The 16,836-nt window shown below is 37.1% G+C and overlaps 1 protein-coding gene across 2 annotated transcripts in view; it reads right to left on the bottom strand.

The window, feature by feature from the left end:
* Positions 1-16,836, bottom strand: part of CDC73 (cell division cycle 73) — a 116,460-nt gene that overhangs the window by 82,133 nt on the left and 17,491 nt on the right. For both annotated transcript variants that reach the window (XM_010568014.1, XM_010568013.1), the window contains 2 exons: positions 6,175-6,273; positions 4,821-4,899 (listed from right to left, as the gene is read on the bottom strand). In XM_010568014.1, the coding sequence (XP_010566316.1) occupies positions 4,821-4,899; positions 6,175-6,273 (178 nt within the window). The remainder of the gene's footprint in view (positions 1-4,820; positions 4,900-6,174; positions 6,274-16,836) is intronic.

The raw sequence follows: 16,836 nt of genomic DNA, 5'->3' as shown, positions 1-16,836 counted from the left end.
AACTATTTCACACGCTGAAATTACCGAAGAAACAAGCATGTGAAAAGGAGGATCTCGGGTAAAGCCACTCAAGAAACTGGGGAAAAAACAAGGTATAGCATCCAAAACAGTTTAGTACCTAGAATGTCCTATAGAACCAAACACATCAGCTCAAAGTTTTGGTATACCACAGGCTGTACTGCAAACCATATACATCAATAAATATGTTTGTATATATCAAACACTGAGGCACACAGGAGAGGACATGAGATACCTTCCTAGGCGTCAAATGACATTTGGGCACAGGATTTTTTAAAAATCCTAAAAAGGATTTAAAAATTATGTTGCTCAAGAAGGTACGACAGACTTAGTAGTTTGAACAAGATGGTCTGTGGCATGAATAAAATACCACTAGTAAAGATGCACATTAATAAATTACATTAATAAGTGTAAAAAAAAAATAGCTAAGTGCAGTAATATGAAGGAAAGGAATAAAACTACAAAAGAAAAATAGAGAAAGTTTAGCACAGAATGGAGCTCCATGTTGTTGAAGAGATGATACCATTACTGCCAGCATGAAGGAAACAAAACCAACAGGAAGGAAACAGCAATCAAGGCAAATAATTACAGGGAGTTCACCTCCTCACCTCAAAACTGTTTGAGCAGTTCAGCATGACAGCTGCACTGCCAAGTAACATGTTCTTCCACTGTGGAAATACCTAGAACATACGAGTCCTACTGCAAGAGACATTCTAATACATTTCCTATGGCATAATTCACAGAAATTTAAGAACCAAAGGAAAGATTTCTCTCTCCTGCCTAACCAAAGCTGCAGTAACAAAACACTCATTTGAGAGAAAGCTACCAACTACTGACTCAGGGCTGCATAAGCAGTTCTGTTGACTGCAAGTGTAACTGTTCATTTGCTCTTCAAGAATAGTACTTTACAATTACCAACTCCCTCACATTTACTATTAAAGCAATTGAAACCATTCTAGCAGCAAAGCCTGTCCCATCTGGCATGAAAATTTCATGTAAGCCAACCAGAGAGGCATCCTGATAAACCGCATCAGAAATAACAATCCATCACAAGAAGCAGAGAAGTTTGGCTGCAACTCAGCAGTTTACTTAGTAAATTTAGGAATTTTAAAACAAGATGCACGATCTGAGTTCTATAAGCTTTGAACTGTTTATGCTAAGAACAAGACTGTTAATGGAAAAATTCTGTATTAAACCACACAAATATTCAAAGAAAAAACAGTTCACCTCCATGCTGCCTAAACTTTAAATCTTCACGAATACTGTAGTATTACATGAAACTGCCGATAAACAATAAGCTGTAATCATGATGCAGCTAAGAGGGTACTACTGTGAATCCTTCCTGTAGTTTCAATACCTCTGAAGAAAGAGCAAACAGATGAGACACAAAGACAAAAGGTTAGAGACATAGCCTCTCTTGGTTTTGTTTCAATGTTCAGCCAAAATCACTAATACGCACATTGTTACACGCATCATACCATCCTCCCTTCCACATCTCTGGCCAACCACATACACAGTCATCATATAGGGTAAGATGTGGAACCCCTTCAGAGTGACACAAGTCTAAAGGGTTCAACTTCACCTCAGTTGTTATCCTCCATTACTAATAAACATGGACACAATGGTATAAAGACTGCAAGTTATTTTGAGTTTGAGGTATAATAATCATCCTTCTTTTCCTTAAGAATTCTTTCCCAAAATCCCCAGTACTGCAAGCTTTCCATAAACACATAATTCCAAATTCTTACTAGATTAACTGTAAAAAACCCAGTCTTTAAGGAACAAAAAGTGCCTTATTTTACTTTTATTGATGACTATTTCTGCTTGCAATCTCACTTCTGCACTATTTGGGGCCACAATTCAATTTTGAGGGCAACTAAATTAAAGATCCTTTAAGGAATGAGTTCACTTGTGATATGGTTGCAAGTGATACATATAGTTAGTTCAGTTTTAAGCAAATCACATTACTAGTGCTAAATGGCATAGGAAAACATTAATACTTAATTATGTCTTTTATAAACTACCCACACTGTAAGTTTCAGTTAGACTAATATTTTAAAGTTATAATAGAATACCTCAGAAGATCATCTGCTGTTTTCTAAAGTTAATTTGTAGCTGAGGAAGATCTCTAATATCTCTAGGTACTCTCAAGAAATCCAGACATTAATTGCTAATTCTACGTAATTTCCATAAATGCTGTATCAATACCTTTCATAAGTCAATCTTGTATTTGAAATACATTCTTTCAAACACCTAATTTGTACTTCCAGTGCTAGCCTACACATATCTAACTTGGTATTACACCAGTGCTATTCTTAAACCACCTATTTCTTTAAATACACCTAGAAAACTAAAATACAAAATTAACTCCATATGTGACTAAACCAAATATAATAAACTGTGTAAGTTAAGACACATAAACATGTCCTAGAAAGATGCAGATTTGTAATAACAACTACCCAGGTAGAATATGACTATTTCAGGCATTTCATAACCACATCACAAAAGAACCTTTCAACTGCAACAAGAGCTGCAGTTCAGTCCACTCCATTTCAGCACTGATGGAAACACCAAGACCACATTCTCAGAATCATATCACATAAAAATGGATTTTTCATCTTTATTAATTAAAGGCAGAAATTGCACTCTCCCCCCCCAACCCCCACCCCAGCAATCATTTAAGTCATCTTTGATTTCTGCTCAGAAATTTCTACACTAAACCAGCACTGGTGAGCTACTCAAACTTTTCTGGGTTCTTTTTCCTGCCATGCAAAACCTGTTATTTTTTATTCCCTCTTGAACCACACACATGCATTAAAGGCATAAAATATATTCACCTGTTTAGTACAGATCTTGTCTACATGGATTGCTTACTAGAACTATGTAACTTGTCACCTAGAAGGACACAGACCATTCCTTTACCTAAGTTTCTTGTTGTAAAAGAGTCCACAATGAATTAAATGCTTTGGTACAGTTGAACTGTTACACTTGTCCATTAATTTCTTTCTCCACCTTTTATTTCATATTGTTCAGGATACGTATTTAGTATTTTTAACTCTTAATAGGAAATAGTAGTAAAACTACTTGGCAAATAACATTTTAAATCTTCAAGACTCATGTATCAGAAGCAAACTGAAGAAGTACTAGTAAAAATATTCACAGAAGGGTTGGTTTTGGTATGATTTGTATTTTTTCCCTTCCTTTCTCTCCCAAATTCCGTTGGCTGTAATTATAACAATTAATTCTTCATGGATGTTATTTGTAGACTATTTTTCAATGCTAAAAAAGCTAGCAAATATCCTGCTTCAGCTTTTTTCTCCTGCCACCCCCGTGCAATTGTCAATGAGTAGTAGTAAATAAAAACCACTGCACTGAAATAAAAGTATATTGAGGCCAGCAGGGAACAGACTTCAAGAGAATATAATAGAATATCTGACCAAATTTTCTGTAGTAAGTTTCACACACACAAAAAACCCCATAAACCTGAAGGATGTATTCACATGTAAGTGCATATCTACAAATCTTTTTTTTTTAAATAACTTCAGAGACGGCTACAATTAGATTCTAAAATTCTTGTGCATTATCCAGTATGAGGTACATGGGAAAACATAACCTTCACAAATTTCTTACAGCATGAAATTCTCCATGGTGTTATATTCTATGCTTTTCTTTCTCCAGTTACAATCAAAACTGAATATCCAATTACTACTCTAATATACTTTTGCTTACTATTTATTTATATAGCAAAAACAATCATGTCATTTCAATATAAAATTGAACACAGCTACAGTACAGCACTTCCACAAAATCTGAGAATTCACATACACTGCATATGAATGTCACTGTTTCCCTGAACAAAAATTGGTACTAACTTGGACAAAGCCAAATACTCTAAAAGACGCAAGCTGAACTGCTCAGCTAAACTTTAAAATGGCATTTAGCAGCATGTGAGTTCTTGCAGTCAGAAAAGAAAGCCCTTAGAAGCATGCATAGGAAGTTTCATTAAAGAAGAGAATCATTTTGTTTGAGAACTCGAAGGAAGTGGCAACTCTGAAGTATAACAATATTTGCCTTGCCCTCTGCAAGAAACACAAAAACATCCAATCACAATGAACACAAGACTTGCAAAATAAAACCACAAGAAGACACAAACATGAAATAGCCAGAACTTGTACTAGAGCAGAAGATAAATAAAAGCAAGGGGGACAGAAGAAAAATTTTGAGTTAGAAAAACAAATCAACACTCAAGTTCAACCTTCCACCCTGTTTTAAAATAAGTGAGAATTCTTAAATATTGTAGATTATTTCCATCTTCTCTCTAGAAAGGAGCTCATATTTAGCACTGCTGCTACCAATTTGTTTTGTAATTTAAAGAGACCTAACAAGCTAATAACATTTACTTGTAATTACTAGAAGCAACTTTCAAAGTACTTGTTGATTGTTTGAGGACAGGCAATCTATTTCATTTTATGCACCGGACAGTCATATTTGCAGTTCTACTTTTTTATTAATTGCATATGACCTTACCCAAACAAATAACTTATTCTCCCCCCACCACCAAGAAGTTCTGGTTTTAAGCTTTCAGTTTGCTTCCTGAGACATAGAAATAATTTCTAATAAATAGTATTTTTAGACTTTATTACTTAGGCACAGTTACAGCTTTTTTTTGACCTTTTCTTAGGTATGAAAAGCAACAGCACAGAAAATCCCCTAACCCGAACTATAACTCATCGGTTTCATTTCCCAGTTGTTTTGGGGTTTTTTTTTTTCCCCTTTTAGAAGCAGCATTAAAATCAACTTACCCTCTTTGCCTTTGAATCTTTCCTGATCATATCTGTTGTAGGCAGCTGGAATAGGTTGCTTATTTCGTAAAGTGGGATCCTAAAACAGGTTAAGTAAGATTTGTAAAATATACTAAAAGGTATTTGATGATTTTTGAATGTCAAAGTATTATATGGAACTGCTCAAGAGTATAAAATTAGTTCGCTTTTGCAGGAGTTTCAATGCATTAGAAAACTTCTGGTACATTTCCCTTCAACAGCTACTTACAATCTTAGAGAAACAGAGTTTAGAAATACATACTGAAAGCCATGACAACAACCTGAGGCAAAACTAAAGTAGCAGTAACAATGTACATTAGCTAAAACCTGTAAGTTTTATGAAACCACTGAGTTTTTGTAGTATCTCAAGAACTAGTGGGGAGGGGTAAAAAAAAAACAACTGTCAACTGACAACTCATAATTAAGCCTTCAGCCACACACACACAAAATGTTCCTTGCCAGCCTGATTAAGCTAAAATTCTGCTAAACCTATAGAATAAAAACAACTTCAGTAGAAAAAAAGGCATTCTGGGAAAAAAAGTTTAAAAAAGCACCAATCTAGAGGCACACTAAATACCAGTTCAATCTTTTTTGTGTATGGCTTAGTTACATATTCACAACTATTCTAAATGGGACATTTGAATAGTCCCATGCACAAATTACAGAATTAAACATGAAGCAAATAATTAAATGTCAGACTTCATCTTGCTATTTAAATTTAGTTCTTTGTTAAATGCAGTAGCAACAAAACCAAATCCAAGTATAATTAAACAGCTTTTATAGCAGACTGCCACTGAGTTCAAGAATATATTAGATTTAATAGAACTCAATAGTAAACACCACAATACAAAACAAATCCTGAATAATACCTAGATAAACTTAAACAATAAAGCTCTAAGTCTGTCCTCCTGATTTGTTACAGGCAAAAGAAACCTAGTTCAAGCTGTTCCCACTCATGAGTCACATTCCAGATTCTTAAACATTTTCTACCCTGTCAGAAAAACAGCAAAACATTTTGTTTGAAATGGCAATAGTCTCATCTAATACATTTTTTGCAAAGAGATGCAGGATGTCGCTAGTGTTTGGTAGATGCAGAAGCTGGCACTAGCAATTTAATTTCTAAGTAACAAGAACATGCCAAACAAATTAAACTATTATATTCAAGCTACATTTATTGGTATTTAAAGAGTCAAGTCAAAGAGTGTCTATAAAGTTATGCTTGAAAGTTGTGCATTCATTGGAACTAAACCAAAACAAATTTTGTATTTAATAATAGCAAGACAGCCTACTGTCACTTTTGAATCTAAAGGCTGTGACACCAAAGTGCTGCTCCTACCGTTGGTGCTGTATTTGGTGCAGGTCTTTGTTCAGGTGCTCGGCCTTCTTCTCTGGCTTTTACTGATTGAAGAATTGCAAAAATATTCTTGGCAAAGTTCTGAAAAACAAATCAGATACCCGTGAACCTTGCTAACTATCGGCATTTCACAAAGTAAGAACACAGGTAGAAGACACGAGTTGGTTAACATGTACTTCAAAGAAAAACAAAAGCGGTGCACCAATCTTATAAATAATGTTTTTCTAATTACTTTTCTGTGACGAGATCCAAACATAAACAGAGTTTTAAGGCCCCACTGCTACCCCCTATTCTTTAAGGCCCAAACTTGCTAAATCTAACTAGCATCATTACACCATAAGGTAAACCAAACTCTTAACAAAACGCTTGTCATCTCCTTCTCCCCTCTTGCCTACCATGCCCTTACAGTCCCTCGGGAACTCTTCATGCTGTAGCAAGAAGGAAAAACTTTTAATCAAGACTTCCAGGATGAGTCTCATCTCCAAGGCAGAGGTACATATCCACTAATGAGAGCCTGTCTGCTCCTCCTTAGCCTTTATCTTGAATTATTACTTCACTCCATTTAGCACCAAATAATTTTAAGTAGTAGAGTCTTTCATTTTAAATTGGAGGAAGCAAGTACAGAAATCACATTTGAAAATCCTTGATTCAAGAGTGATTCAGGATAATTCTAGTAACTTCATGCAGTGTTTTGTCAGATAACCAAGTCATTGAGGCACAACTGAACAAATGATATTGATCAAGGTTTTTAAAAGAAATTCCTCCTAGTAATATTAGTAGGAATGCTTTATTCTAAAAAAAAATGTAAACACAAATTAAACTTTTGAAAGGCATATGCTTATTATGTTACTACTCAATAGGTATTTTAAGCTATAAAGATATGTGGACACAATGTCTGCCACTACTGTGAATTTTCAGTAACGCTTCATCAGTAAAAGAAACCTTTTTTCAGTTAAGAAAAAAGGCTTTTCTACTGATTCAGAAGAGTATAAAGTATTCACAAAATGCCTACATTCTTCTAGAGTATTGTATACTAACACTGAAGTGATATTAATTAACATCACTCGCATTACCAAAAAAAAAGGATTAATTACAAAACAAAGACTTCTGGGATGAATTTTGTAGAAATCATTTAGAAAGCGCTGTAATACAAAGTTTCTCTAAGCTTCTTCACTTGACCTCTTTCAGCATGTTGGTCACGGTTTAACCCCAGCCAGCAACTAAGCACCACGCAGCCGCTCACTCACTCCCCCACCACCCAGTGGAATGGGGGAGAAAATGGGGATGAGAAGTAAAACTCGTAGGTTGAGATAAGAACAGTTTAATACAATGGAAAAGAAACTAATAATGATAATGATAACACTAATAAAATGACAACAGTAGTAATAAAAGGATTGGAATGTACAAATGATGCACTGTGCAATTGCTCACCACGTGCCAACCAACACCCAGCTAGTCCCCAAGAGGCGATTCCCCCCACCCCAACTCCCGGCAGTTCCTATACTAGATGGGACATCACATGATATGGAATACCCCGTTGTCCAGTTTGGGTCAGGTGCCCTGGCTGTGTCCTGTGCCAACTTCTTGTGCCCCTCCAGCTTTCTCGCTAGCTGGGCATGAGAAGCTGAAAAAGCCTTGACTTTAGTCTAAACACTACTTGGCAACAACTGAAAACATCAGTGTTATCAACATTCTTCTCATACTAAACTCAAAACATTGCACTGTACCAGCTACTAAGAAGACAATTAACTCTATCCCAGCCAAAACCAGGACAATGTTGTCAATCTGCTCCAAGCCAGAGGGGCAGGAACTGGAAGACCACCAGAAACCACTTATAAAGACAAAGCCATTCCTTGAGCAAGCCCAATTCTTTTCACAAACGCTGAAAGAACTCACACAAAACTGTATCTGAAGTTCTTTTCAGTCAGAAAAATCCTGGAAGAATAAAAACTTTAGAGCTGAGCCATGCACGTATCAATTATACAGGGGTACTCAAAATCAGCTCTGTTCTTCAGAAAAAATGTCTAAACTACACACTTTTTACTGGGAATTCAGAGATTTCTCCCAAACTGTGGGCTGGGCAGCATATCAATCACAATTCTTGTCATTGCTGTACTTCATCACATTTGGTCTCCTGGAAATGACAAGCTACTCAGTCTTCTGAAATTCAGGACAAGAAACTAAATAACAAGAAAAAGGGTTTTATAAGAGTGATTATCCATGTAGAAGGCAAGTCTTTTTTCAGTCACAAGGAAGCTATGACCAGCTTTCATATCCATATTTAATTCATAAAACTTATAGTTAACATACTCTTAAAGTGAGCTTAAATTTAAAATTATGAATTTTTCAAAGGCATTTTAGCATCTCAGATTTTAATAGCCTGAAATTGCATGTCCTGGACCAAATTTTAAATTCTAACAGGTAAAAAAAACCAACACAGGACTTTCTCCCATCTGCTGAAAACAAGTTGCTAATAAGCATGGAATTACAAAGTGTTCTTGCTGATGTCTTTTTTCCACAGCATGAAAATGCAGGTCCCCCAAGGCCACAAATAATATCTGTTTGCAAGGGGAAAAAACAGTAGTGTTTCAACAAGCACTCAAACTAGTATCATCATCATCATGCTGTTCACTGGGTTGGTCAGGGACGTGGGATTACATTACTGTGACAGAAAAATGATCAAGCATTAAGTCCACTGCAGGTATCAGCTGATTCGCAAAGCCCTGCAGAGTCACAAGACTGCTAAGTTTTCATTGTTCATCCCTTCAGAGATCAGAATATGAATATCCCCTAGCTTCTGCCCTGGATTTAGTTAAACTTAATACCAAGTGCAACATTTTTATTACCAAAAACTTCTGATCTGGGGGACAGAGCAGAAAAAGAAAGAAGCTATCTGGTTTTGCGCACTAAGACTTACAAAAATCTGAACATATGCTTTAAAAGCAATGCTTAGGAAAATCCTTATCTCTTTGTTGATTCCAACCATGCCCACACCTAATAATAATTCGTCACACTGATGGGGGGAGAAGAGTCAAAATGTTTCAGCCACTTCCAAATCAGGTTTTTGATACTATCTTAAATAAAGCCCTATCATAATAGATTTTTCCACCCATCCTCACTCATGCCTCTAAAAAGACAACTCATGCACTAGATGCAAATTGGAAGAGAAAACAATTGTATCCAAAAGACAATCAATAACAGCAGCTACGGTCAGATAAACGTAGTCAATCATCTTACAGAAAGAGTCACACAGATTCTTTAGGAAAGCCTGCAACAGTAAATAAATTCTCAAAATTTACTGGCACAGATGCTCTATCTATCCCTTGCCAACATAGTGACTAACATACACCAAGGCAAGTTACTATCACTGGTGTTAATTTAACACCAGGCTGTTTGAGGAGAAATACCAGAGCAAGTAAGATCAGCTTGCTTGGCTGGGGAAGACTTAATGCAGTTACATCACTAACAAGACTCCTTTTGTAATAAAAATACTTCCACTTAAATATATCACAATTTATTCTAAAAAATTGCAATCTTCATTCTGCAGCCTATCTTTAATTTCTATAACTAGCCAAAACCCTAATGCTCATTAACAAAGACTTCTAGTCACAATAGCAGCTTTTTCATGCTAGGAAAAAAAAGTTTCTAGTAACGATCATCAAGGAGAAATACCAACTTTAACTTGACAGAAAACAATTCTTGAGGCAAAAAAAATTCAAGAAAAGCATACTTCATCTCAATCATCTGAACAAAAACAGAAGATTAAATCTAACATATAAAACTAGAAGCATATACACTGTTATACAGCATGGCTTCTATAGGGCTTCAAAACTTTCTTACAGCTAAGTTGTAACCACTTTTTAATCAGATTTTACATTCTGGTGTTTCACTGAGGAGAGAAAAAGAGCCTAGGAACAACCGTATAAACTCAAACTTGAGCTGACAAGAAGGATTTCTTGTTCGACATGCATCCCAGGATGATCAAGAGCTGCAGAATGCTATAAATATTGTCCAAACCAGCCCAGTATTAGGGCTGAAGAATGAAAAAATCAAGCCCTTACCATACTTCTTTACACATTTCCTTGATATGCTCAGACATACTGCTAAGTCCTTTGCAGCAGACTGAAAGGCATGATGCAGTACCAGAAATGCAATATGCCTGTACAGGGTTTGCATGGCAAGGTTTTGGTAGCCAGGGGGCTACAGGGGTGGCTTCTGTGAGAAGCTGCTGGCAGCTTCCCCCATGTCCAACAGAGCCAATGCCAGCCATCTCCAAAAAGACTTGCCGCTGGCCAAGGCAAAGCCCATCAGTGACAGTGGTAGCGCCTCTGGGGGGATAACATATTTAAGAAGGGGGGAAAAAAACTGCACGGCAATTGCAGCCAGAAAAAGGAGTGAGAACATTTGGGAGAAACAACCCTGCAGACACCCAGGTCAGTGAAGAAGGAGGGGGAGGAGGTGCTCCAGGCACCAGAGCAGAGATTCCCCTGCAGCCCATGGGGAAGACCATGGTGAGGCAGGCTGTCTCCCTGCAGCCCATGAAGGTCCATGGTGGAGCAGATATCCACCTGCAGCCCGTGGAGGCCCCCACGCTGGAGCAGGTGGGTGCCCAAAGGAGGCTGTGACCCCATGGGAAACTGGCGCTGGAGCAGGCTCCTGGCAGGACCTGTGGCCCCGTGGAAAGAGGAGCCCACGCTGGAGCAGGTTTTCTGGCAGGACTTGTGACCCTGCAGGGGAGCCACACTGGAGCAGTCTGTGCCTGAAGGACTGCACACTGTGGAAGGGACCCACGCTGGAGCAGTTCATGAAGAACTGTAGCCTGTGGGAACGACCTACATTGGAGAAGTTCATGGAGGACTGTCTCCTGTGGGAGGGACCCCACGCTGGAGCAGGGGAAGAGCGTGAGGAGTCCTGCCTCCAAGGAGGAAGGAGTGGCAGAGACTATGTGTGATGAACTGATTGCAACCCCCATTCCCTGTCCCCCTGTGCTGCTGGGAAGGGAAGAGGTAGAGAATTCGGGAGTAAATTTAAGCCCAGAAAGAAGGGGGGGGAGGTGTTTTTAAGATTTAGTTTTATTTCTCATTACCCTACTCTGGATGATTGGCAATAAATTAAGTTAGTTTTCCCCAAGTTGAGTCTGTTTTGCCCATGATGGTAATTGGTGAGTCCTTATGTTGACCCACGAGCCTTTTGTTTTATTTTCTCTCTGCTGCCTAGCTGAGGAGGGAAGTGATAGAGCAGCTCCGGTGGGTACCTGGCATCCAGCCAGGGTCAACCCACCACAATTCCCATCATACAGTTTCAGCAATTCCTATGTACTGCGTAACGCAAAAAATGTAAACAGTATTCAGGTGATCTCATAGAAGTACAGCAGAATTAAAAATTTGTTCATATGGACCATGAACTAACAAACTGTATATTTAAAAGAAAATATTTTGCACATTTAAATTTAAAGCACATAGTTAAATATGGAGTCCTTCATTTAAGGCATCGCTGCCCTATGCCTAAGAATCTTTATCTTCAACTTGTAAACTATTCGCCAACAGTGAAGTTTATCTTCCCTCCTCCTTGCTCTTCTAATTTAAAAATAGTCCTCAAGCACTGCATTTTATGTTGTATGCTAGGTTGCCCTCAGAATCAAAGGTTGAACATAGACAAGATTGACATTCAGGGATAGTTACAAGCAACTGCAAGCATGCAAATATATCCGTAGAACGGATATGTGAACTAGTGGTATTCTCTGCACTGTGCTTATTCAGACCACAAAAATTTCCATCATTTCTGACCCAGCATCCTTCCTCTCCTTACACAAGAACCCTTCAGAAACAGGCCACAGCTAGAAATATGACCTTGAACTATATAGTTGTGACAAAGTAAATCTTTTTGAATTACATACACATGCACCTCTCCCATTTACCTTATTTGCTTTCATTTGAATAACACATACAACGCACAAGATGCTCAACTGCACTAACAGGCACAGTTGCAGAGAGCTCACAGTACCTCTCAAACTATTCTCTATACACTTTCAACCTGTACATACCATACCACAGTTAAGTCATACAACAAGCATACTACCACACAGACAATTTAAAGTAGAACCACCTAAATAAATGGGTCATCTTAGTTGTCCTTTCAGGACAACAGTAGTTTTAAGAAATTCACAATGAAGTACTAGAATTTATACAGCTAACCAACTGAAGCAGAGTACATGGCTTAATTTTTTTAAGCTCTAAGATTAGGGAACCTATACAAAACTATTCATAAAACTAAACGTGTTACTAACTGCTGGGGAAAAAAATAGAAATCAGACACTCCCCTTCACAAAAAGTTACTCTGGGAATCAGCTAACATTTCTTTATGTTCCAGCCAAAAAGTTCATTTAAGTATTACTGTAGCCTACTGCACTGAATTGCTATCAGCCCTGCATATTTGTGGACTCTGTTTTCAGTAAAAAGTTCCACTCCTCACTTATTCCATGTAATCTTCACTAGATTTTTATAGCAAGACTATTATACAAAAGACAACTGAAACATTTAGTTTAAAATAGCACAAAGGCTAATTCAGAAGCATGAAAGAGCAGCAATGCTGTAACATCCCAAAGACACAGCACAGTATAAAATCTGCTCAAAAATCCCCCTCATAACATAATCCTAGTTTATTTCTCCTATGAATGCAGCATATGGAAATACTTTTTTTTTTTCTTAATACTTATAGAAGTAGTGCTTAAGAACAGTGAAGTTACTTTATAGCTGACCTAAATTTTCATTCAGGAAACATAATGCTTTATTCTACAAATTTTTCTGATAAATTCGAGGTACCTATTCACAAAAGAAGACTCATTATTGCACAATATAAATACATTTTTTATAATCTGGCCCATCTTTACTTTAAGTGCTGTATTCAAAACATCTGCATTAGTGCCTAGCAGCAATATAATGTCTTCCCAGTTTTACTAAATAAGCTAATAGAAGATAAAATGGAGTTTGGGAACTTAAGCTAGACCATGCCATTACACTTGTGCACAGCCTTTCTAAAGCCATATGCTTGTTCCATTCAAAAGCACTAATAAGGATACTAGCTGCTATTAACCTGGCACACCTTTGCCTTCTCAATTTTGCTATTAAATTCAATATTGTGAATTTCAGGAGCACAGAACAATTCTGCCCCCTAGAGCCCATACACAAAGTTGCTTTTACAATCAATTTATTTTAAAGTATCCAAAATTTTACTCTCAGACCTTTTAGCAGTCAAAAGTGATTAAAATACTATTAGTCTTGCTATAAAGTTATTTTAATATAAATTGCAGTTACAAGATCATATAAAAGAATTTACTGAAACTGTGATTATAACTGTAGTATTAATCCCCTCACAAGTGACTTAACTACTAAGAATGCTCAAAAGGTATCAGAACAAAAATGAAAACTAAAAGTAACTGAAAAAGTGGTTTCTCCCAGCATTTACTTCAAATGTGTTAGCTACTGTTAAATGGATCAAACCTACAAATAAACAACATTAATTTAAAAAAGTATGCCAGTATTAACTGCAGTGGTAATATTTTCCAGGTGATAACACAAAACTAAAAATATTTACCACCATAAAGATGAGATTAATTTGTGGAAAATGAGAAGTCCTGGTATTTAATACTTATGTACAGGAATACGAAAAAACACAAAGGAAAAACATTCTGAAATAGTTCAGAGCAAGACACTCTATTAGAAACCGGGGGTGGGGCGGTGGGGAAATAAAATAAAGATAATGGAATTTAATACATACAACTCGCAGTCATCGAAGTTAGAGCTGAGCCCATTCCCTTCTATATTAATGTCCTTTTTTATAGATATATAATACACTGGGCATCATCAACCTTTTTTCCAAAGAAAAGTATAGATACTAGTACTTTACAACAGGGCTGCAATAATTAAAGATATCAAATCTGAAAACGATGATGGTTTTTTTTTAAAAAAAAGTTTTTTATTTGAACTGATCGCTTGTTATACAAAGTAAGATTCCTGTATTTTCAAAACAAAGCCTAAGGAAAATATGTGCTGGATAGCCTAGTCTACATCTTTCACATAAGAACAGATAACATAGAAATATGAGGATTAAGGCAGAAAAACATTTAATTTGATTCAGGCTTACTTCCTACTTTATTAGAAAAGGAAAGAAGGTAATTTTTATCTATAAAAGCACCAATAATTCAGAATATTCTCTTAATTTTTTGGTAAATATTAAGCAGGGAAAAGATTAACTACCTGGATTGTGAGAGAATCAAATTGGTCAGTCTGCAGAAGTGAAGCAACAGCAAGTAACAAATGCAACCTCTGCTTCAACATTTCAACCTAGACCTAGCAAGTAATATGCACATGAAGAAGCAATCTTATATTGACAAAAACATACAATTTCATAATTCAAAGTTTATGAAACTAGAGGGACTGAGTTTCACATGACTCTGACCCTGGAGTTTTAATGCTCTAAGTAGTTTTTCCGTTAGTAACGGACACCCACTTACGGAGCCCACATCTGATCATTCTTCAATTTTATACACAGCTAATTCCATTAGAAAAACATTTACCTCAAATTCAGATTTCTCATGTCCAACTTACATGGTTCTACTTCAGTGCTTTTCCCTGGAACGTAGCCAGGCACTCAATAACAGTAAGACACCATACAGGTCACTCTGGACTCCTAGCGCCTTGCAATGTCTTCAAAAGACTTACACAAGGCTCAAGGAAGACAGTAAAGAAGGGATTTACAGATCTATTAAAAGAGGCCGAGAAATACAGAAAAACAGCACCTGGACAAGTCCCATGCAGTTACTGCACAAACATATGTAAATGTGCATGAGTATGGGCTCACGTACATGAAGCATATATAGCCATTGTTCCAGTTTCTTAGCAAAAGCTATTTAGAAAGGTTATGTGGCATAACCTTTAAGACTTCCCATATGTTCAATAGGATGGGTGTTATTTCTCCTGTACATAGGGTTAGAGTTCACTTGATAAAAGGTAATTCTAGTATACTCACATCTGTAAGAAAATATGACTGAAGAGCACTACCCAAAATTGAAAGTTTCAGCAATAATCTCTAGCATATCCCTATGTATTGGGTCTGGGTGAGATGGAGTTAATTCTCCCCATAGCAGCCCTTGTAGTGCTGTACTTTGCATTAGTAGCTAGAAGGGTGTTGATAACACACCAGTGGTCTGGCTGCTACTGAGCAGTGCTGGCACAGCATCAAGGCTGTCTCTCCAACATTCCCCCCTCACCAGCGGGCTGGGCGTGGGCAAGATCTTGGGAGGGGACACAGCCAGGACAGCTGACCCCAAGTGACCAAAGGGATATTCCATACCATATGACATCTGCTCAGCAATAAGAGTGAGGAGAAAGGAAGAGGAGAGGAGGCATTAATTATTACGATGTTTGTCTTCTGGAGCAACCGCTACACATACTGAAGCCCTACCTCCTGGGAAGTGAATGGACATCGCCTGCTGATGGGAAGTAGAGGATAAATCTTTTTGCTTTCCTTTGCTTCTGCACGCAGCCTTTGCTTTTATTAAGCTGCCTTTATCTTGACCCGCAAGGGTTTTTTCCACCTTATTTTCTCCCCCACCCCCATCCTGCTGAGGAGGGGAGTGATAGAGCAGCTTGGTGGGCACCTGGTGTCCAGCCAAGGTCAACCCACCACACCCTACAAAGAAAAGGATGAAAGATTTGTATTTTCTTTTAAAAACATTGGAAATACTCAGAGCTCACTATTCCTGTAAAAGCACTGGTTCATTTCCAAAGTTACAATTTCAAGGCCCATATTAGTGCATTTCCAAGATTCCAGTTTTAAGATTTCTTTTTAAGTAGAGCATGTTCAACCCAGCCCACCCAGTTACCATGCTGCTTATCTAAGAAATATTTCTGACCAATCTGGGAGATTAAAAAAAGTATAAAAAAAAATCAAGTACATCTGCAGTCACCAACAAAAATATGCCCTCCAAATACACCTGTGAATGCTAAAACTCCTGCTTAGGCTACTTTAATTTGTTCCTGTAGGAACACATTTACAGTAGAGACGGAATGAGGAGGTTTTTCCTTCAGAAAAGATTGCTGAAGCCTGCTACAGGAGATGATTAAAAAAAAAAAAATCAAAGGATTATTCAGGAAGGAGAGACAGAGGAATGACATGAAAGGAAGGAATCAATTTCAGTTTAAACACAGTTTTTTTCTAGGTGTTCAATGGTTTGTTTTACAGAACAGCCAAACATTTATCTAAAAATATATATACAAAACAACTGAAACCTCTGCAAAACAGTAATTCAAAATTTAACACTCCAAACACTTACAATGGTAAATATTCTATCTGTGGGTTAAAAACTTTAGCTACCAGAAAGGATATCTTGTTGTATATACAAAGGTTCTCTCAATAAAGAAGTTACAACAGTAATATTTTTGTTAGTATTTTCCTCTAATATTTGCAGTTTCAGAAGTGTCAATATTAATTCTGACATATCTTCACCAGACAATATTTCAGTTCAAACTAATTTAACATATATAAATATCTGACAAACTTAATCTGTTCTCCAGAAACAGGTTCCATAGTCAATAGCATGACTACATTATCAGGAACTCATTCATATCCTTCTAATGTGATGTA

This window comes from Haliaeetus leucocephalus, unplaced genomic scaffold, assembly GCF_000737465.1.
Source record: "Haliaeetus leucocephalus isolate CR32 unplaced genomic scaffold, Haliaeetus_leucocephalus-4.0 Scaffold235, whole genome shotgun sequence".
NCBI classification, from domain to species: Eukaryota; Metazoa; Chordata; class Aves; order Accipitriformes; family Accipitridae; genus Haliaeetus; species Haliaeetus leucocephalus.
This window is presented reverse-complemented; position numbering and strand designations above follow the sequence as displayed.